This window comes from Pan paniscus, chromosome 4 (assembly GCF_029289425.2).
Source record: "Pan paniscus chromosome 4, NHGRI_mPanPan1-v2.0_pri, whole genome shotgun sequence".
Lineage (NCBI taxonomy): Eukaryota > Metazoa > Chordata > Mammalia > Primates > Hominidae > Pan > Pan paniscus.
Genome location: NC_073253.2, coordinates 108,273,875 through 108,290,750, shown reverse-complemented (window position 1 = coordinate 108,290,750; position 16,876 = coordinate 108,273,875). Strand labels below are relative to the sequence as shown.

Below are 16,876 nucleotides of genomic sequence, written 5' to 3'. Positions count from 1 at the left end.
ATATGCCTGGTTCTACCCCCAACTCCTCTCCTTAACCCTCAGTCCCCCCACAGAAAAAGAGTCCTTTTAGGGCCAGGGATTGTGGTTTACTCAGCCAAGTACATGACTCCAACTCTCATGTCTTCAGCTGTTCCTTCTAAATGGTCCCTAAATTATCTCAACCTCATGCCCACTGGACATCTCCACCCAAATATGCTAAAGCCTCAAAACAGCACATCCAATACAATTCTGTTTCTTCCTGCCCTTTGATGAATTCCTATTTATGTTAAAAATCCCCTTCTCCTAATGATCCAGGATTATAACTTGTAAGTCTCCCCTCCCTACCTCTCGTCAGCAGGTCATAATTCCTTAAAATCCCTTCCATTCCTTTCCATTGCACTGACCCTCAGAACCCAGAGAGTAGTGTCGTAATGGGTCATTCTGTAGTTTGATTCTGCCGCCAAAATACCTTAAAGCATACTTCGGATTAGGGTGCTCTGCATAAGCACCTTCAGTGCCTTGGCACTCAAGATTGTCCGTAGGTCCCTAACTTAACTTCCTAGCCCATATTTCAAATGTTTCCCCATGCTTGATCTGTAGTCCAGCCCCTCTGGAAAATTCATCTTTCCAAGAGCACACCCTTTGCTTTATCCCTGATTCTCCCTCATCCTTTCCAATCAGAATGCTTACCATCTTGAAGCTTCCTTCAGTCACCTCCATCACGTATCTTCCCGCTATTCTCTGAGTCTTCTATGGTACTTTTTTGAGACAGGGTCTCACTCTGTCATCCAGGCCGGAGTATAGTGGCACAATCACAGCTCTGTGCAGCCTCAACCTCCCCAGGCTCAAGCAGTCCTCCCACCTAAGCCTCCCAAGTAGCTTGGACTACAGGCGCACACCACCACGCCTGGCTAATTTTTGTATTTTTAGTAGAGACAGGATTTCACCATGTTGCCCAGGCTGATCTCAAATTCCTAGGCTCAACTGATCCGCCCGCCTCAACCTCACAAAAGTGCTGGGATTACGGGCATGAGCCACTGTGCCCGGCCCTGACTACTCTTTACCCATCAGTGGCCCACAGAGCCCTTGACTGTTACCAGTGCCTTCGAAAAAGCCAGCAAGACTCCTCAGAGTTCAAATCCATGTCCAAGTTCATAAACCATCCACCCAACTGTAGAAAACTTCCAGACTTGTAGGAACCAACATTTGTCCCTGAATGGAAAAAGGATGACACTAGTTGACCCCTATTTCAGCAGCTGTGGATGAATACTGTTTTTGAGCCACACAAAGAGTGGGATAAAATGAAAAGGGAAGTGGGTGGGGTGCTTTTTAAAAGGGAGCCCCCACTGAACAAATAAGCAGCAGAATCTTCACTGGTTCATGAGGAGGACCATTATTGTAAAAGGTGCTGTTTTATTTAAACTTGCTGATTCTTCATATCTGGTTGATGTATAAAAGCAATCAAGCAATGGAAGTTGTGCTTAGAATTCCGTAAAAGCACATGGGTCTGCAGGACATTAATGGAATACAAAGTGTGCCTGTGGCTTCATTAGCACGCAAATAAACTGCTGAGCCCCAGAGCCAAGTGCCTAGAAGCACAGAGGGTGAAGACTGAGGCTCACTCAAGGGATTGAGGGGTTGTTGCTTGAGTAATTGAGATTTATTTTACTTTTCTGCCATCCCTCCAGCATCCCCAAAGCTCAAAGAGAAGAAGGCCTTGCCTGGGACCTCATAAAGGCAGAGTGGTAGAGGGCACTGGAACACCCAGCAGCCACTGGCAAGGCCTGTGAAAACTCCAGATGGATTTCCTGGACAAGAAACATGTTCATAGCAAAGTCTGGGCAAAAAAAAGTTAGACTGCTGTTGTCCTTGTGCTGCTACTCCTGGCAAAACACAGCCACCGACATACCTGCAGAACCTCATTATCTGGGGACACTTGAGCCTTAGTTCTGCAGGGCTGCACTGTTAAGCAGAGGTCTTGTTTATCTTGCACTCTACTGTATTCCCTTTGTGAATCACAGGCTACTACCCAGTGAGATGCGTAAGGGCACAGGCTCTGCAGACAGAATCCCAGGTGGGAGTCCCAGTTCTGCAGGGACTAATCTTAAGTTCCTCATCTATAGGCCAGGCGCGGTGGCTCACGCCTGTAATCCTAGTACTTTCGGAGGCCGAGGCAGGTGGATCACCTGAAATTAGGAATTCAAGACTGGCCTGGCCAACATGGTGAAACCCTGTCCCTACTAAAAATACAAAAATTAGCTGGGCATGGTGGCAGGTGCCTATAATCCCAGCTACTCAGGAGGCTGAGGCAGGAGAATCACTTGAACCCTAGGGGTTGGAGGTTGTGTTGAGCCCAAGATCACACCACTGCACTTCAGACCGGGCGAAAGAGTGAGACTCCATCTCAAAAAAAAAAAAAAAAAAAAAAAAAAAAAAGTTCCTCATCCTTAAAAATGAGAATCATGATAGTACTGACTTCAAAGGTTATGTGGGAATGAAATGATGTTATCCTTATAAAGGACTTAGAGACAGCTGTTATCTGCTGCCTGGATTTTCTAAAAAATAAGTAAACATTGTGGTGATTACCATGAAGGAAACGGGATGATGTGATACAGTCACTGTGGAGATTTTTTTTTCCAATAAAGTAACTTTAGTTTGCAATGAATAATATGAAGGAAATGGCAAGGTGTGGTGATGTCATAGCTCTGGGACATGAGTTTAGATGGGTGGTCAGTCTAGGCCTCTCTGGGAGGTGACACTGAAGCTGAGATGAGGAGGAGAGAGGCAGAATCATATCCGGAAGAGGCCCTGGCTGTGCAGGGGTGTGTTGAGGACCTACAGGATTCCATCAGGGCAAGGGTGATTCCAGCAGCCCAAAGGCCCAGCAAGTAGCACTCAGGTCAAGCAGGGCCTTAGAGGTCCAGGCAAGACCACAGGGTTTATTCCACGTGTAGGTGAAAGGCAGTGAAGGGCAGTAACATGATCAGATCTGTCATGTGAAATGTTACCTGGGCTGCTGTGTGAAAACCAGGGCAGAGGGATGCAGGGGAGGAGACAGAGAAACCAGTTAGCAGGCTGTTGTGGTTGTCCGGGTGAGAAGTGATGACCACTTGGACCTGGGTGTGGTGACAAATGGCAGGATGAGACTTGGTAGATAGAGTTTGCTGTTGAACAGATGTCGAGGATGAGGGGAGGAGGAGTTAAGGCTGACTCCAAGTAACTTAAACTGCCTTAGCAAGAATTTTATCAGTGAGAAAACTCTTGACAGAGAGATCTGAGCCCAGTGAGTGACTGGGTGAAAGGTGGTGCCATTAGCCAACACAGGAGAGAGAGTGGCTGTCGGAGGTCATCTGGGAAGTAGTCCTCTGGACGTGTGAAATCGCAGATGCCAGTTAAGAGGCCGCAAACAGCCAAGTCCAGAGATCCAAGGAAAGGCCTGAAGATAAGAGTGTGGAAGTTTTTAGGAAAAGGGAATGGAGGGAGTCCATTAGAGAAAAGGATAAGATAAAATACAGGCCAGGCCCAAGTCCTAAACAACACCCAGTATTTTGGCATGGAGTATAGAAAGGGAGCAGCCAATGAAGCAGAACGAAATCAGGCTCTGGAGGCCTTGTGCAAGCCATGAGCAAAGAGGCGGTCAGCCCTGCAGGTGATGCGGGCAGGTAAGAAAAGGACAGAAGGGACCAGACCGCTGGATGCAACAACTTGGAGCTCACTGGTGAGCTCAGTGATCCACGTCAGTGGAGACAGAGCCTGACGGGTTAAAAGTAAATGGAAGGTGAGGATGAGAGAAATCACATATGCAGACAATTCTCTTAGTGACTAATTCCATATAATCAGCAATTACTAAGAAATTCCAGGCCTTGTGGCTACATGGCTGTGACTCCCTGTGGTTTGGTGTGATTACAGCTCCTCTGAAAGGTTTCCTGGCCAGCTGTGAAGCCACTCACAGCCTCATTGAGACTGGGCTCTCGCCCGATGACTCCTGCAGCTCCTCATTTGGACTCTAATCACAGAGTACCGCTGCTGGCCTTTTTATTTTAGGGAGAATATAACCTCCTGATTGCTCACGAAGCGGCACTGCCAGGCTACCCAGGTACACCAACAAGCACCACTTCCGAGGCTTGCTTCGCTCTGCCCAGCGTACTGGCAAGCCACCTTGGTTTTCATATTACCTTTAAATTCACACCACGAGTCTGCCTCTTAATTCCCTGTGTATATTCCACTGCCTTGAAACGTACCACATTATGTTTCAATTAAAAAGAATCCACCAGGTGGAGTTGCTCGGGCCTGTAATCTCAGCATTTTGGGAGGGCAAGGTGGGAGGACCACTAGAGCCCAGTAGTTTGCAACCAGCCTGGGCAACATAGTTAAGACCCTATCTCTACAAAAAAAAAAAAAAAGTTTTAAAAATTAGCCCAGCATGGCGGCACACACCTGTAGTCCCAGCCACTCAGGAGGCTGAGGTGAGGGGATTGCTTGAGCCTGGGAGGTCGAGGCTGCAGTGAGCTGTGATTTGTGCCACTGTACTCCAGCCTGGATGACAGATCAAGACCCTATCTCTTAAAAGTCCCACCCTGGCTCTGCGGTTAGAGTCATACGACCTTTTATCACCAGGAATAAGAAGCCCAAAAGCTGAAGTGGGAAGACGTGGAACTAAAATCCATGTGTGTACTGGGGGACTTCAGTTGTCACAGTCATTACAATCCACCATTGTTTTTGCTTGATGGTATGGGGTATATTTGTGAGTGCCGATACTACTGGGCATAAAAAAGGAATGGATTATATATTTCTGGCCATTCCAGGAAACACTGTATGAATACATTACTATTGAAGGTGCATATGGAACGTGTAGTGTTTAATTTTTGCTTTCTCATTTGTGTGAAGCCAAGAAAGCTTGTTTTGGCCTAACTTATGTACCCAAACCATATAAAATCTTAACTAAAGGCTAAGCAAATTTAAATTAGAAGTAGAAAGGAACAAGAATGGTTGAGGTTTCAATGTGACTTGAATTAGTAAGCTATGTTTCTTTGCATTTTCCACGTCATCGTTTGAAAATCTGAGGAAAACTGTAGACTTGATAAAGTGAGCCCCGTGCTTGCAATTTTGCATATAAATTCAGAAAGTCAGTTCCAGGAGTAACTGAAGCTCATCCTCAGGTCCAGGTGAGGAACTCTTCTGCCTTACGCTAGTCCCTCAAGCTTGCCTGATAACAAGAGTCAATTCCTGGGTCTCAACCCAAACCTACTGAGTCAGAAGCCAGGGAAAATATCTGGTAATGCTGTTACTGGAAAATATTACCGATCCAGACCCCAAGAGAGGGTTCTTGGATCTTGTGCAAGAAAGAATTCAGGGCAAGTCCACAGAGTAAAATGAAAGCAAGTTTATTAGGAAAGTAAAGGAAAAGAATGGCTACTCCATAGAGCAGCCTTGGGGGCTGCTGGTTGCCCATTTTTATGGTTACTTCTTGATAATATGCTAAACAAAGGGTGGATTATTCATACCTCCCCTTTTTAGACGTTATAGGGTGACTTCCTGATGTTGCCATGGCATTTGTAAACTGTTGTGGCGCTGGTGAGAGTGTAGCAGTGAGGACGATTAGAGGTCATTCTTGTGGCCATCTTGGGTTTGCTGTTTTGGCTGGCTTCTTTACTGCAATGTTTTATCAGCAAGGTCCTTATGACCTGTATTTTGTGCTGACCTCCTATCTCATCCTGTGACTTAGAATGCCTTCACCATCTGGGAATGCAGCCCAGTAGGTCTTAGCCTCATTTTTACCTAACTCCTATTTAAGATGGAGTTGCTCTGGTTCACATGCCTCTGACAGCATTAAACAATTGCTCTAGAGCAGCACTGTCCACTAGTGATATAATATGATCCACAAATGAAAGGCATGTATGTAATTTTAAATTTTCTAGTAGCCCCATGAAAAAAGTAGAGACACACATGAAATTAATTTTAATAACAATGTAACCCAGTATGTCCAAAATATCTCAACATGTAATCAGTATCCTTTTTTTTTTTTTTTTTTTTGAGACATTGTTTCATTCTTGTTGCCCAGGTTGGAGTGCAGTGGCACGATCTCGGCTCACTGCAACCTCCACCTCCCAGGTTCAAGTGATTCTCCTGCCTCAGTCTCCCAAGTAGCTGAGATTACAGGCATGTGCCACCACACCCAGCTAATTTTGTATTTAGTAGAGACAGGGTTTCTCCATGTTGGTCAGGCTGGTCTTGAACTCCCGACATCAGGTGATCCTCCAGCCCCGGCCTCCCAAAGTGCTGGGATTATAGGCGTGAGCCACAGCGCCCGGCCCGTCATCAGTATATTTTAAACTAAATAGATATTTTACATTTTTTTGTGTTGTCATGAAAACAGATCAACCCAAATTTTAGGTTTAAGTTTACAGTTGGCCTCGTCTTTGCATCTTTAAATAAATGAGCATCATAGTTCTTTCCTGGGGTTTCTCCCAGTGGTTCACTCCCATTCCCTTCTGAAGGCCAGGCAGTTCTGAGCTCCCAGCAATGGCTACTCCCCACCCCTGCGCCACAACCCTAAGCTGGGGTTGGCCTGGGTCTGAGAGACTCTCTCCTGCCCTTCTGGGGTTCTATCCTCCTTTGGAGCCTGCCAGATCCAGAAAGTTCCCTCTGGTCCCCTGAGGGCCTGGGTGCTGGGGAAGGAAGCGTTTTGTCTTGTGGAAGGGCTGCGATTTCCAGTCTCCCTGTTCGCTGAGTGTGGATAGGAGTGGGGGAGGGAGCGGATTTGACTGCTCTAGGTAGCATCCCAGAGTTTTTTGTTGTGAATTTCTTATTGAGTTTGTGGTTACATTTTTAACTCTTCAGTTTTTTTTTTTTCGTTTTACACTATTAATCAACATTAGAATGAAAGATAAAGGGCTCTAAATGGTAATAAAATGTAGGGCAAAAAACCTTTCCCTGCTGTTTTTAGCTGGAGGGAAGCAGGAGTCCCTGGCTTCCCTCCGCTGGAGGAGGACTGCTGGGAAGGCTGAGGAGGTGTTGGGGGGTGGGTGGGGAGGAAAGGAGCTCCCCTCCTGCAACACCATCCTCACTGCTGGTAGGAAATGCTGCCACTCTCCAATGCCGGGAGGAAATGCAGCCAGATCCGAGATGTCCTGGAGGCTGCTAGGGCCCAGGAAAAACACATGCTCCTTCCAGCTTAGCAGAGGCGGGTAGGAGAACTTACTGAAAAATGAGTTCTGGGCTGAGGGCTGGTTGCTAGACTTCCCTTAAAGATCCTGCCCCTTCCATCCTCTCTCCCAAAAGCAGGTCTGGATTTTATGTTGTAATTCCTTTCTTCATTGATCAGTTTGGAGAGCTTGACTTACCCTCATAGTAGCTAAAGGCAGAAATGTAAAAGATTAGATATATGAAAAGCTAGGAAAGGAGAACCAGGGTCTGAACCATTTGGGCACCAGAAAGGAGCCTTCTACCCCGACGTCACATTCCCATGCCGTTCCTACATGACTCTAACTTGCACTTTACAGAAAATATACAAAATTGTAAAAATATCTGGCAATGCAAAAGTGAGTGAAGTAGAAAATGAAAGCCTCCCATCAACCCCCTTCATGAGTTAAGCATTGTTGAGTTTGTTTCACCTTCTAGTCTCTTATTACAGTGTCAGATATTCACACTCAGCTTTTCAGTTTTTACAAAAATGGCATCTTTAGAACTCACCCTTTTTGCTTAAATGTATCAGATATCCTCCCATGCCAGTGCATGGCCATCTGATTTGTTTGTCTGTTTGTTTTGAGATGGTCTCACTCTGTCACCCAAGCTGGAGTGCAGTGGCAAGATCATGGCTCACTGGTCTTGACCTCCTGGACTCAAGGGATCCTCCCAACTTAGCCTCCTGAGTAGCTTGGACTACAGGCATGACCCACCATATCTGGCTAAGTTTTATATTTTTTTGTAGAGATGGGGTTTCACCATGTTGCCGAGGCTGGTCTTGAATTTCTGAGCTCAAGTAATCCACATTCCTTGGCCTCCTAAAGTGCTGAGATTACAGGCATAAATCACTGCCCCCAGCCCTCCATCTGCATTTTAAAAATATTTTTCAAGCAGAGCATTTCAGTAGCATGGGTAGGCCGTGATTAACCAGTTCCCTGCTTGTCTCCCTTTATTAGGCATTATTGTAACCAATGCCTAAGTGAATCCAAATATAAGTGATGTATCTTTAGGAACCTGTGCTCCTGATATCTCTGTAAAATCAATTCCTAGAAGTGAAGTTGCTTAGTCAAGGGGCATGTTCATTAATTATTTTGCTAGATCCTACCCAACTGTCTTATAAATTAATCATGCAAATTTACATTCTACATACAGTGAGTCCTTTTTAAAGGAATTCCTTCCCTAAATCCTGGTTTCTTAATATGTCCCAAAGAATCAAATACATTACCTTCAGTAAGTTGTTCTAAAGCTGTTTTAACAGTCACTAGAAGCTGTCACCCAGGCATGGTGCTCAGCACTGGGGGTGCATTGGGGAACCAAACCAAGTAAAGTCCTTGCCACTCTAGAACCCAACACGACCATGGGGGAGCCTCGTGGCTCCAGCATGTAATACGGTGATGTAGTGCTGAGTGTGCTACTAAGTGGAGTAACACTGTGCATGTGATAGAAGGATCTTGGAAGGGAGTCAGAGTAGCTGGGAAGGCTTTGATTAGTGTTTCCCTGCTGGGTCTCGTGGGAATTAGAGGAAGGCAATGAGCTGACTGGATACTGGAAACCTCCCTGAACTGACTCTAATAGCTTGGGTTACCAAAGTAGTAGAGGATCCACAGAACTTGAAGCTGCTTTGCCTGTGGAGGGCAGGTAGTCAAAAGTGCAAATGTAATTTCATGGGAAATAAGGACTCTTACAATGAGGAGAGTATCGTATCTACTCCCTCTACCAATTTTTTGGTTTTTGGCAAGGTGGGATCATGTTGGTCTCAATGAGTGGGGACCTGTTCAAGGTAGGTTGCTAAATCTGAGTGGTTCAGGAGATACTTAGGACACTTGAAAAAGAAGGGGATGGAGACAGACGGGGGTTTGTGGTCAGGCTGCACTCATTGCTGAGGATCTGGTATGCCAATAGTAGAAAGGAACTTCTAGATTAGCTAGAAGACTAGAAACAGAAATTCCTGTCTTGTTTCTTTGACACATAAGATCTTTAAAAAGCCTTTGTCATTGAAGAAATGGGCTTAAATCTGCATTTGAGAATGAATTCATTCAGGTGACAGTAGCGCTGCTGGGCCCTTTAGTATCTTTTCTCTCCCTTGCCTTTAGGCTTTGCAAGCTAAACCTTCCTCTTTCTGTCACCACTTCCCAGGTAGTGGGCACCTCCAGCATCATCTCAAACTACTCCTGGCATATTTTGTCTCCTTTAATATAGAGAAAAGAAGTTGAAGGCCAGAGTTCAAGAGCTGGTGAGTGCCTTGGAGAGACTCACGAAGAGCAGTGAAATCCGACATCAGCAATCTGCAGAGTTTGTGAATGATCTAAAGCGGGCCAACAGGTAAAAATCTCCCTATACCCAGCCCCCACCGCCCTCCACCTGTGGTACTTGGACTGACACCCCGCATGTAGACACAGCACCAGGGAAGGACATTTCCCTAACTCTTGAGAACTAACTGTAGAAAGTGGGTGAGTCCCTACCTGGCTCTCTAAGAGCCTGGTCTTCCTTAGAGTGGCATCTCCCAAGATGTTCTGTGGAAACTAAGAAATGCTCAGTGACAACATCCTTTGGCCAAATGTAGCATACTGTGGTATATGCCTCCTGATACTATGTATCTTAAAGGTTCTGAGAAGTCATATAATAAAAAATCTGTTTAAGCCAGTATTTTCCAAACAAAATTAGCCATGGAATTTATTTGAGCAACACAATATCCACTGGAATACTTCAGGAAATACTGCTCTAAGACTGGGTTCAGGACTCTTCTCTATAAAAAACGGAGGACCTCAGAGAGCTTTTGTTCCTGTAAGTTGTATTTACTGATACTTCTCATGTTAGAACTAAAACCAAGATAAATTCTTTAAAGTTTTTATTATTTCATTTACAAAAAAAAAATGGCATTTTTATGAAAAACTATTTTCCAAGAAATAATTAGAAAAGTGGCACTGGTCTTACAATTCTGCAAATCTTTAATGTCTGGCTTAATAGAAGACAGCTAGGTTCTCACATTTGCTTCTGCAGTCAACATTATGTGGATGTATATTGAGAACACCTGGCATCATCCAGCTGTATAGTTGGAAATAAAAGCTCAAGACCTCACAGACCTCCTGAATAGGTTTTACAAATCCCTGGGGTGAGTCCTCAGACTATCTGGGAGAACTGCAGCTGTAAGGGTAATGACTGTACATGGAATGGACCTACCTGGGCTCACTGTATACCCCACCACCAGGCTCTGGTGGGAACAGTTCAAAGGCCTGTATATTCCATGTTTGGCTTTGCAGCATTGGCTTATGGCCTAATTTAATATTCCGAGTCCCACCAGCCCAAAGCATAAAGGGAAGGTGGAACAAGAACAACCTCTCTGCTCTCATCCCAGGTATGGTCACTTTGATTGCAGTGCCTTAGGAATACTCTCCTGTAAGATACACTTGACTATGTTGCAAGCAACCATGGAGCAACAAATAGACCCACTATTTGTATTTATCCATTTTGGACTTGGCCAATTTGGATTGCTGGTTTGACTCTTAGAACCCCTTCTAATATGTGAGAGTGACCAGCCTCTAGCAATCTGGCTGGATTCATCAGGGTTAAGCCAGTAGGTGACTGGCCTTTGAGTGTTGACATCCTGGTGCTGTCCCTCCTCTGACCACTAGATTTCAGATTCTTACTGAAGAGGATGAGTGATCTTTCTTCAGAGCAGTGCTCACTAGATCTGGTTATCCAGTGGACAGGACGGTGTGTCACGATGCTACTTAGGATGAATCTTCATACCAATTTCCCTTCATTCTCACCTAGCAACCTGGTGGCTGCCTATGAGAAAGCAAAGAAAAAGCATCAAAACAAACTGAAGAAGTTAGAGTCGCAGATGATGGCCATGGTGGAGAGACATGAGACCCAAGTGAGGATGCTCAAGCAAAGAATAGCTCTGCTGGAAGAGGAGAACTCCAGGCCACACACCAATGAAACTTCGCTTTAATCAGCACTCACGCACCGGAGTTCTGCCCATGGGAAGTAAACTGCAGCAGGCCACTGAGGACAGAAGGGCCCATGTACTTGTTGGGAGGAGGAGGAAAGGGAAGGCTGGCAGGTAGGTCGGCACTTGGACAATGGAGTGCCCCAACTCAACCCTTGGGGTGACTGGCCATGGTGACACTGTGGACTGTATCCAGAGGTGCCCGCTCTTCCCTCCTGGGCCCACAACAGCGTGTAAACACATGTTCTGTGCCTGTTCAGCAGAGCCTCGTTTCTGCTTTCAGCACTCACTCTCCCCCTCCTCTTCTGGTCTGGCGGCTGTGCATCAGTGGGATCCCAGGCATTTGTTTCTGTAAGATTTTCCATTGTATCCTCTTTTTGGTAGATGCTGGGCTCATCTTCTAGGATCTCGTTTCTCCTCTTTCCTCCTGCTTCATGGGAAAACAGACCTGTGTGTGCCTCCAGCATTTAAAAGGACTGCTGATTTGTTTACTACAGCAAGGCTTTGGTTTCCAAGTCCTGGGTCTCAACTTTAAGACAGAGGCGGCCATAAGAGGTGATCTCTGGGAGTTATAGGTCATGGGAAGAGCGTAGACAGGTGTTACTTACAGTCCCAGATACACTAAAGTTACAAACAGACCACCACCAGGACTGTGCCTGAATAATTTTGTATTGAGAGAATAAAAACTTCCTTCAGCCTTCATTTTGGAGGCAGGGCTGGGAAGGGAGCGCTCTCTTGATTCTGGGATTTCTCCTTCTCAGTGGAGCCTTATTAATATCCAAGACTTAGAGCTGAGAATCTTTTTGATACCTGTAGTGGAACTGAAATTCTGTCAGGGGTTTCTTCAAGAGCTGAGAAACATTATTAGCACTTCCTGCCCCAGGGCACTACATAATTGCTGTTCTGCTGAATCAAATCTCTTCCACATGGGTGCATTTGTAGCTCTGGACCTGTCTCTACCTAAGGACAAGACACTGAGGAGATATTGAACATTTTGCAAAACTTATCATGCCTACTTAAGAGTGCTGTGTAACCCCCAGTTCAAGACTTAGCTCCTGTTGTCATGACGGGGACAGTGAGGGAATGGTAGTTAAGGCTTCTTTTTTGCCCCCAGATACATGGTGATGGTTAGCATATGGTGCTTAAAAGGTTAAATTTCAAGCAAAATGCTCACAGGGCTAGGCAGTACCAAAGTAACTGAATTAGTTCAGGAAGGTCTTCCATCTTAAAACAAATTGATTATTCTTTTTCAGTTTTACCTCTTCTCTCTCAGTTCTACACTGATACACTTGAAGGACCATTTACTGTTTTTTTCTGTAGCACCAGAGAATCCATCCAAAGTTCCCTATGAAAAATGTGTTCCATTGCCATAGCTGACTACAAATTAAAGTTGAGGAGGTTTCTGCATAGAGTCTTTATGTCCATGAGCTACGGGTAGGTCTATTTTCAGAGCATGATACAAATTCCACAGCCTTCTGTTCGCTGGAGGATACTCCAGCCACCAATTCGGAGGGCAGACAGTTGTATCCTAAAAGCAACCACTGGGAGGCCAGCAGTGAGGCTGCCCATCTCCAAAACGAAACAACAGATCAACTGGTATCAGTCTAGAAGGACCAGCTTTGGGGTGCTTTGATCACTATGAAAATGTTCACTGGTTTCTGTCAATCATTTCGTCAAAGTTAGTTCCTGTGATTTTTTTTTGAGATGGAGTTTTGCTCTTGTTACCCAGGCTGAAGTGCAGTGGCGTGATCTTGGCTCACTGCAACGTCTGCCTCCTGAGTTCAAGTGATTCTTCTGCCTCAGCCTCCTGAGTAGCTGGAATTACAGGTGCCCACCACCATACCCAGCTAATTTTTGGTATTTTTAGTAGAGACAGGGTTTCACCATGTTGGCCAGGCTGGTCTCGAACTCCTGACCACTGATCCACCCACCTCGGCCTCCCAAAGTGCTGGGATTACAGGCATGAGCCAATGTGCCTGGCCATTCCTGTGATTTTTTAGAATTTTTCACTTTTCATATAAAGTTGCATTTTATCATGAGGAAAATGTTTTGGCTGAAAAACATATGCCCCCCCCCCCAAAAAAAAAAAACAGTTTTCACTATTTTTCCAGCTTGCCTAGGGAAACGTCCTCCCCTGAGCAAAGTGGGATGTGCATGGCTCTTTTGTGATTAAGCAGGCATCAAATGGGCAGTTTTCATTTTCACTGACACAGAAACATGTGGCTGAAGCAGGAATAAAATCCTGCCTACTGACTTCTGTCTCCATTCTTGCTCCAGGTAAAATCAGAGAACCTCCCCTTCTTGGCCCTTTAATTCCCCCAGGCAGAGGCGGCTCCAGCTCCTGTTAAGGGCCCCAGTTTTACTCATGCTACCTGACCTTAGTTTGAGTTTAGTAGTTTAAAATGTGATTTGGGTAAAAACTATTTTGCAGGCAAAAGTGTTAATTTTATAAATATGTATAATAAAGCTATAAAAGTTTTTCCTTTTCTTGTATTTTTCAAATACTCCCCAAGACACAATCCTTGAAGGTGAACTAGGTGGCACTTGATTATGCTAATTGTGGGCGCTACTGAACTATACTGATTAAATTAAATGCTTGCAGGTGCCTGGGTAATTTTCCTTTGTGAATAACCTGGCTCTACCTGAATTTTTCTCTAACATCTCCAATGAGGGTAAACAATGATCTTGATTCTAATTTATATGAGGTTAAAAACCTTCAGATTTCGTATTTTGAATTGTTCTCCCTAGTTTCCTCAGTGGTTACCCCCTTTTAGTCAGTAACCATCTCTGTTCAGAATTCAGTCTTTGGCTTTTGAAGAAATGGGCACAGAGCAAAAGGACCCATTTCACAGTTCCCTTGGAATACATTTCCCATTGTTGGACTGAGGCAAACAAAACCAACTGTGCAAATCACAAGCAAAAGAGACTTCTGTCCATAGTTGGAGTGCCATCAGTGTGAGCTTACCAGCTACAAAACCTGTCATGGACTGGGGAACAGTATGATTCCTTATTGAAACTTTCATCATTCTCATCGGCTGGCTTGTCAGCGTTCTGAAGTTAATATCCATGCTACCTGAAACAAATGTTATGTTTAACTAGCACTTAACTTTTAAAATTGCTTAATTCTCCTTTCAGATGCAAGTCTTCTCTGAGCCTGCAGCAATATTTTAGAGGGACCTCTTCTAAGTCAGAGCCTTGACATTCTACTCCAAAAGGAAGTCCAAATTAGAGCCCATAGGCTTTTTCTTAAAAGCTGTTAAGGAGTAGTAAGAAAGTTACCACTCTAAGGAAAACATGAAACTATCTGAAAGTCTTCTGGTTCCTAACTGGATACAGATTAGATTATTTTAAATGAGAAAAAAGTGCACCGCAGTTACCCAATCAAGATTGGACTGCCTGTGTCCCTGGCATGAATTAAAGAACCTCCATAGTTGCTTGTTCCCTTCTGAAGGTGTTCCTATGGCCCACGAGAATTATCCAGCAATCACTTTTTAAGTCTATCAGTCAACCTTAATAGCTCTCAAGAGTTTGGATTATCAAGCTTTAAAGTGATAAGATATCAAGATGACTATAAAAAAATAAACATTTCTGAAAGTGTCCTTTCCTCCATAAGGCTTTAAACAATTTGCAAATTCTTAATTGGGAGTATGTCCCAATCATTCTATTAAACTAAACTATTTACAGCTCCACCTACTTCTAGATTCAGCAAACAGAGCTACTAGTTAAGAGTATTTTGACAGCCAAAATAGTAAGAGACTTCTGTAATGGTTGAGATTTCTGCACTGACCTTAATTAGGGTACTGCCATAGGGCTACCAAAGTTTTTAGTGAGGGCTGGGGAGGTGGAGCATAAGTAACATTTTTTTTCTGCAGAAGGTGATGGCTTTGTAGAACACTATAAAATTTTTCAGGAAAACATACAGCAAATTTTCTTATCCAGTGGGAACAGCCTATTTGACAAGGAATGATACAAGTTTGATTCACCTTTGAGCACTCTATAAGAGTTTATAGAAGAGGAGTAACTGGTAACAGAACAAAAATTACGCCTTCACTATCCAGTTCTTAAAGTTTATCCACATCCTGCAAATCTTATGTTTATGTAGGTCAGGTTAAAGTAAGCTCCAAACTTGTGGCCTTCAGAAGTATCTCCTGTTTAACACACCTGAAATTACTCTAACTTAATACATTTGTATTCTCTAAGAAATAATGCTGACTGCTGTCACCACAGCATCACTGATCTCTCAGTGGCAGTTAAAATATAAACAAGTGGAAAAAAAGTATACAAGTTGATAGCAGCTGTTCATGTATTCTTGTTTTGCTAATACCTGTGTAGAGAAAGACAATTTCACATGCAGATCACCATACATTTTTGCTTAAAGGTTACACTGGGTAAACTGTTTATCACATTACATCTGGGTGAGATTTTGCATGTGACCAAGAGGAAGAAATCATTCAGTCCCGGAAATAGCAACTGCTATGAAAAACCACATCCTTGACTAGTACTTCATCTTTCCACAGTCATTCATCTGCTAATCAGGTGAAATATCAGCTCAGCAGAACAAAGCAAGTTATATACAAATTTCCCCCACATTCACACTGATGCCGTACTTAGTAATTCTGGCTCTACCATTCCCTTTTGCACTTTTTGCAAGTCAAATTCATGTGGAAAAATGTTCTGTTTGTAGAACTCATAGTATTCACTTATAGTGCTCATGTCAGGAATGGCAAGTGAGTAAGAGCCCCTGATAATCTGCTTTTGTTTGAACGTAATGCAAAGATAATAAAATATGTCCACTTCTTTTCTAGTTCTAATCAGTTTTTAGACATCTTATCAAGATTTATTTACTTTGCATGAGATTTGTTTCCTATTATTTGAATATGTGCTATACACTTGAATTAGAAAAACCTGCTTGAATGTATTGTCAGTTAAAGCACATGTGACTAAGTTTGCATTTGTCAGTATTGTTCTACTGTTTGTACTGAAAGTCTCATTTTAAAATTGCTACTTAACACTGTACTATACCTTGTAATTTTTTAGATTCTCCACTTGTATTCTTTAAATGTTTCCAGATGCCTTTAGTTTTAGCTGCTGTAAAATAGCTACTTTGCGTTATTTGATATAGAATTGTTTTTTAAAAACTCCATTTATTTATACAGAGACATTTATAATATTTTACAAACATTCTTATATTCTGAATAAATATTTCTAATTCCACAGTGTACCTTAACTGTGTTATTTAAAGGGTAAGGCTATCCTTCTGTAGAACTGTGATATACATGCAGGCAAATATCAAATCCATGATGCTTACATGAAATCAAGAGCCCTAGTCAAAGCAGGGGGGCTAGAAGTAAGACTATTATTAGATCAAAATGGCCAAAGAACCCTCATTTATAGCCCATTTTTAGTTGGCTTTTAAAAATTTGGCATAAATAGGAAGTTATCTATTGAAGAGAGTCTTTTCCCCTCTTAAAGATCATTAAAACGGAATGTAATCAAGGACTGGAAATGCAAGGAAGTCATATAGGACAACAAGATGGCAAGCAGCTTTGCAACACGTCTGTTAGAGAAACATTACAATGTTCTCAAGTTTTCACTATGGAAGCAAAGTAACTTTGACAGTAAGTATAACACCTTAGTCACTCTCCTTTTGAAAATTTAAAATAAAAGTTAGTTACTATCATATAGCTGAGGTCTCTAATGGAAAAGAATGTCTTTCTTTCCCCCTTGAGATCCAAAGTTAAGTATTCCTATTGCAAAACC

General features: G+C 43.4%; 1 protein-coding gene across 3 annotated transcripts in view; it reads left to right on the top strand.

Annotated features, from left to right (window-relative positions):
- Positions 1–16,330, top strand: part of MCC (MCC regulator of WNT signaling pathway) — a 469,040-nt gene extending 452,710 nt beyond the window's left edge. For all 3 annotated transcript variants that reach the window (XM_034960341.3, XM_063604592.1, XM_003826730.5), the window contains 2 exons: positions 9,364–9,486; positions 10,939–16,330. In XM_034960341.3, coding sequence (XP_034816232.2) covers positions 9,364–9,486; positions 10,939–11,119 — 304 coding nt within the window. In that variant the 3' untranslated portion in view covers positions 11,120–16,330. The remainder of the gene's footprint in view (positions 1–9,363; positions 9,487–10,938) is intronic.
- The last annotated feature ends 546 nt before the right edge of the window (positions 16,331–16,876 follow it).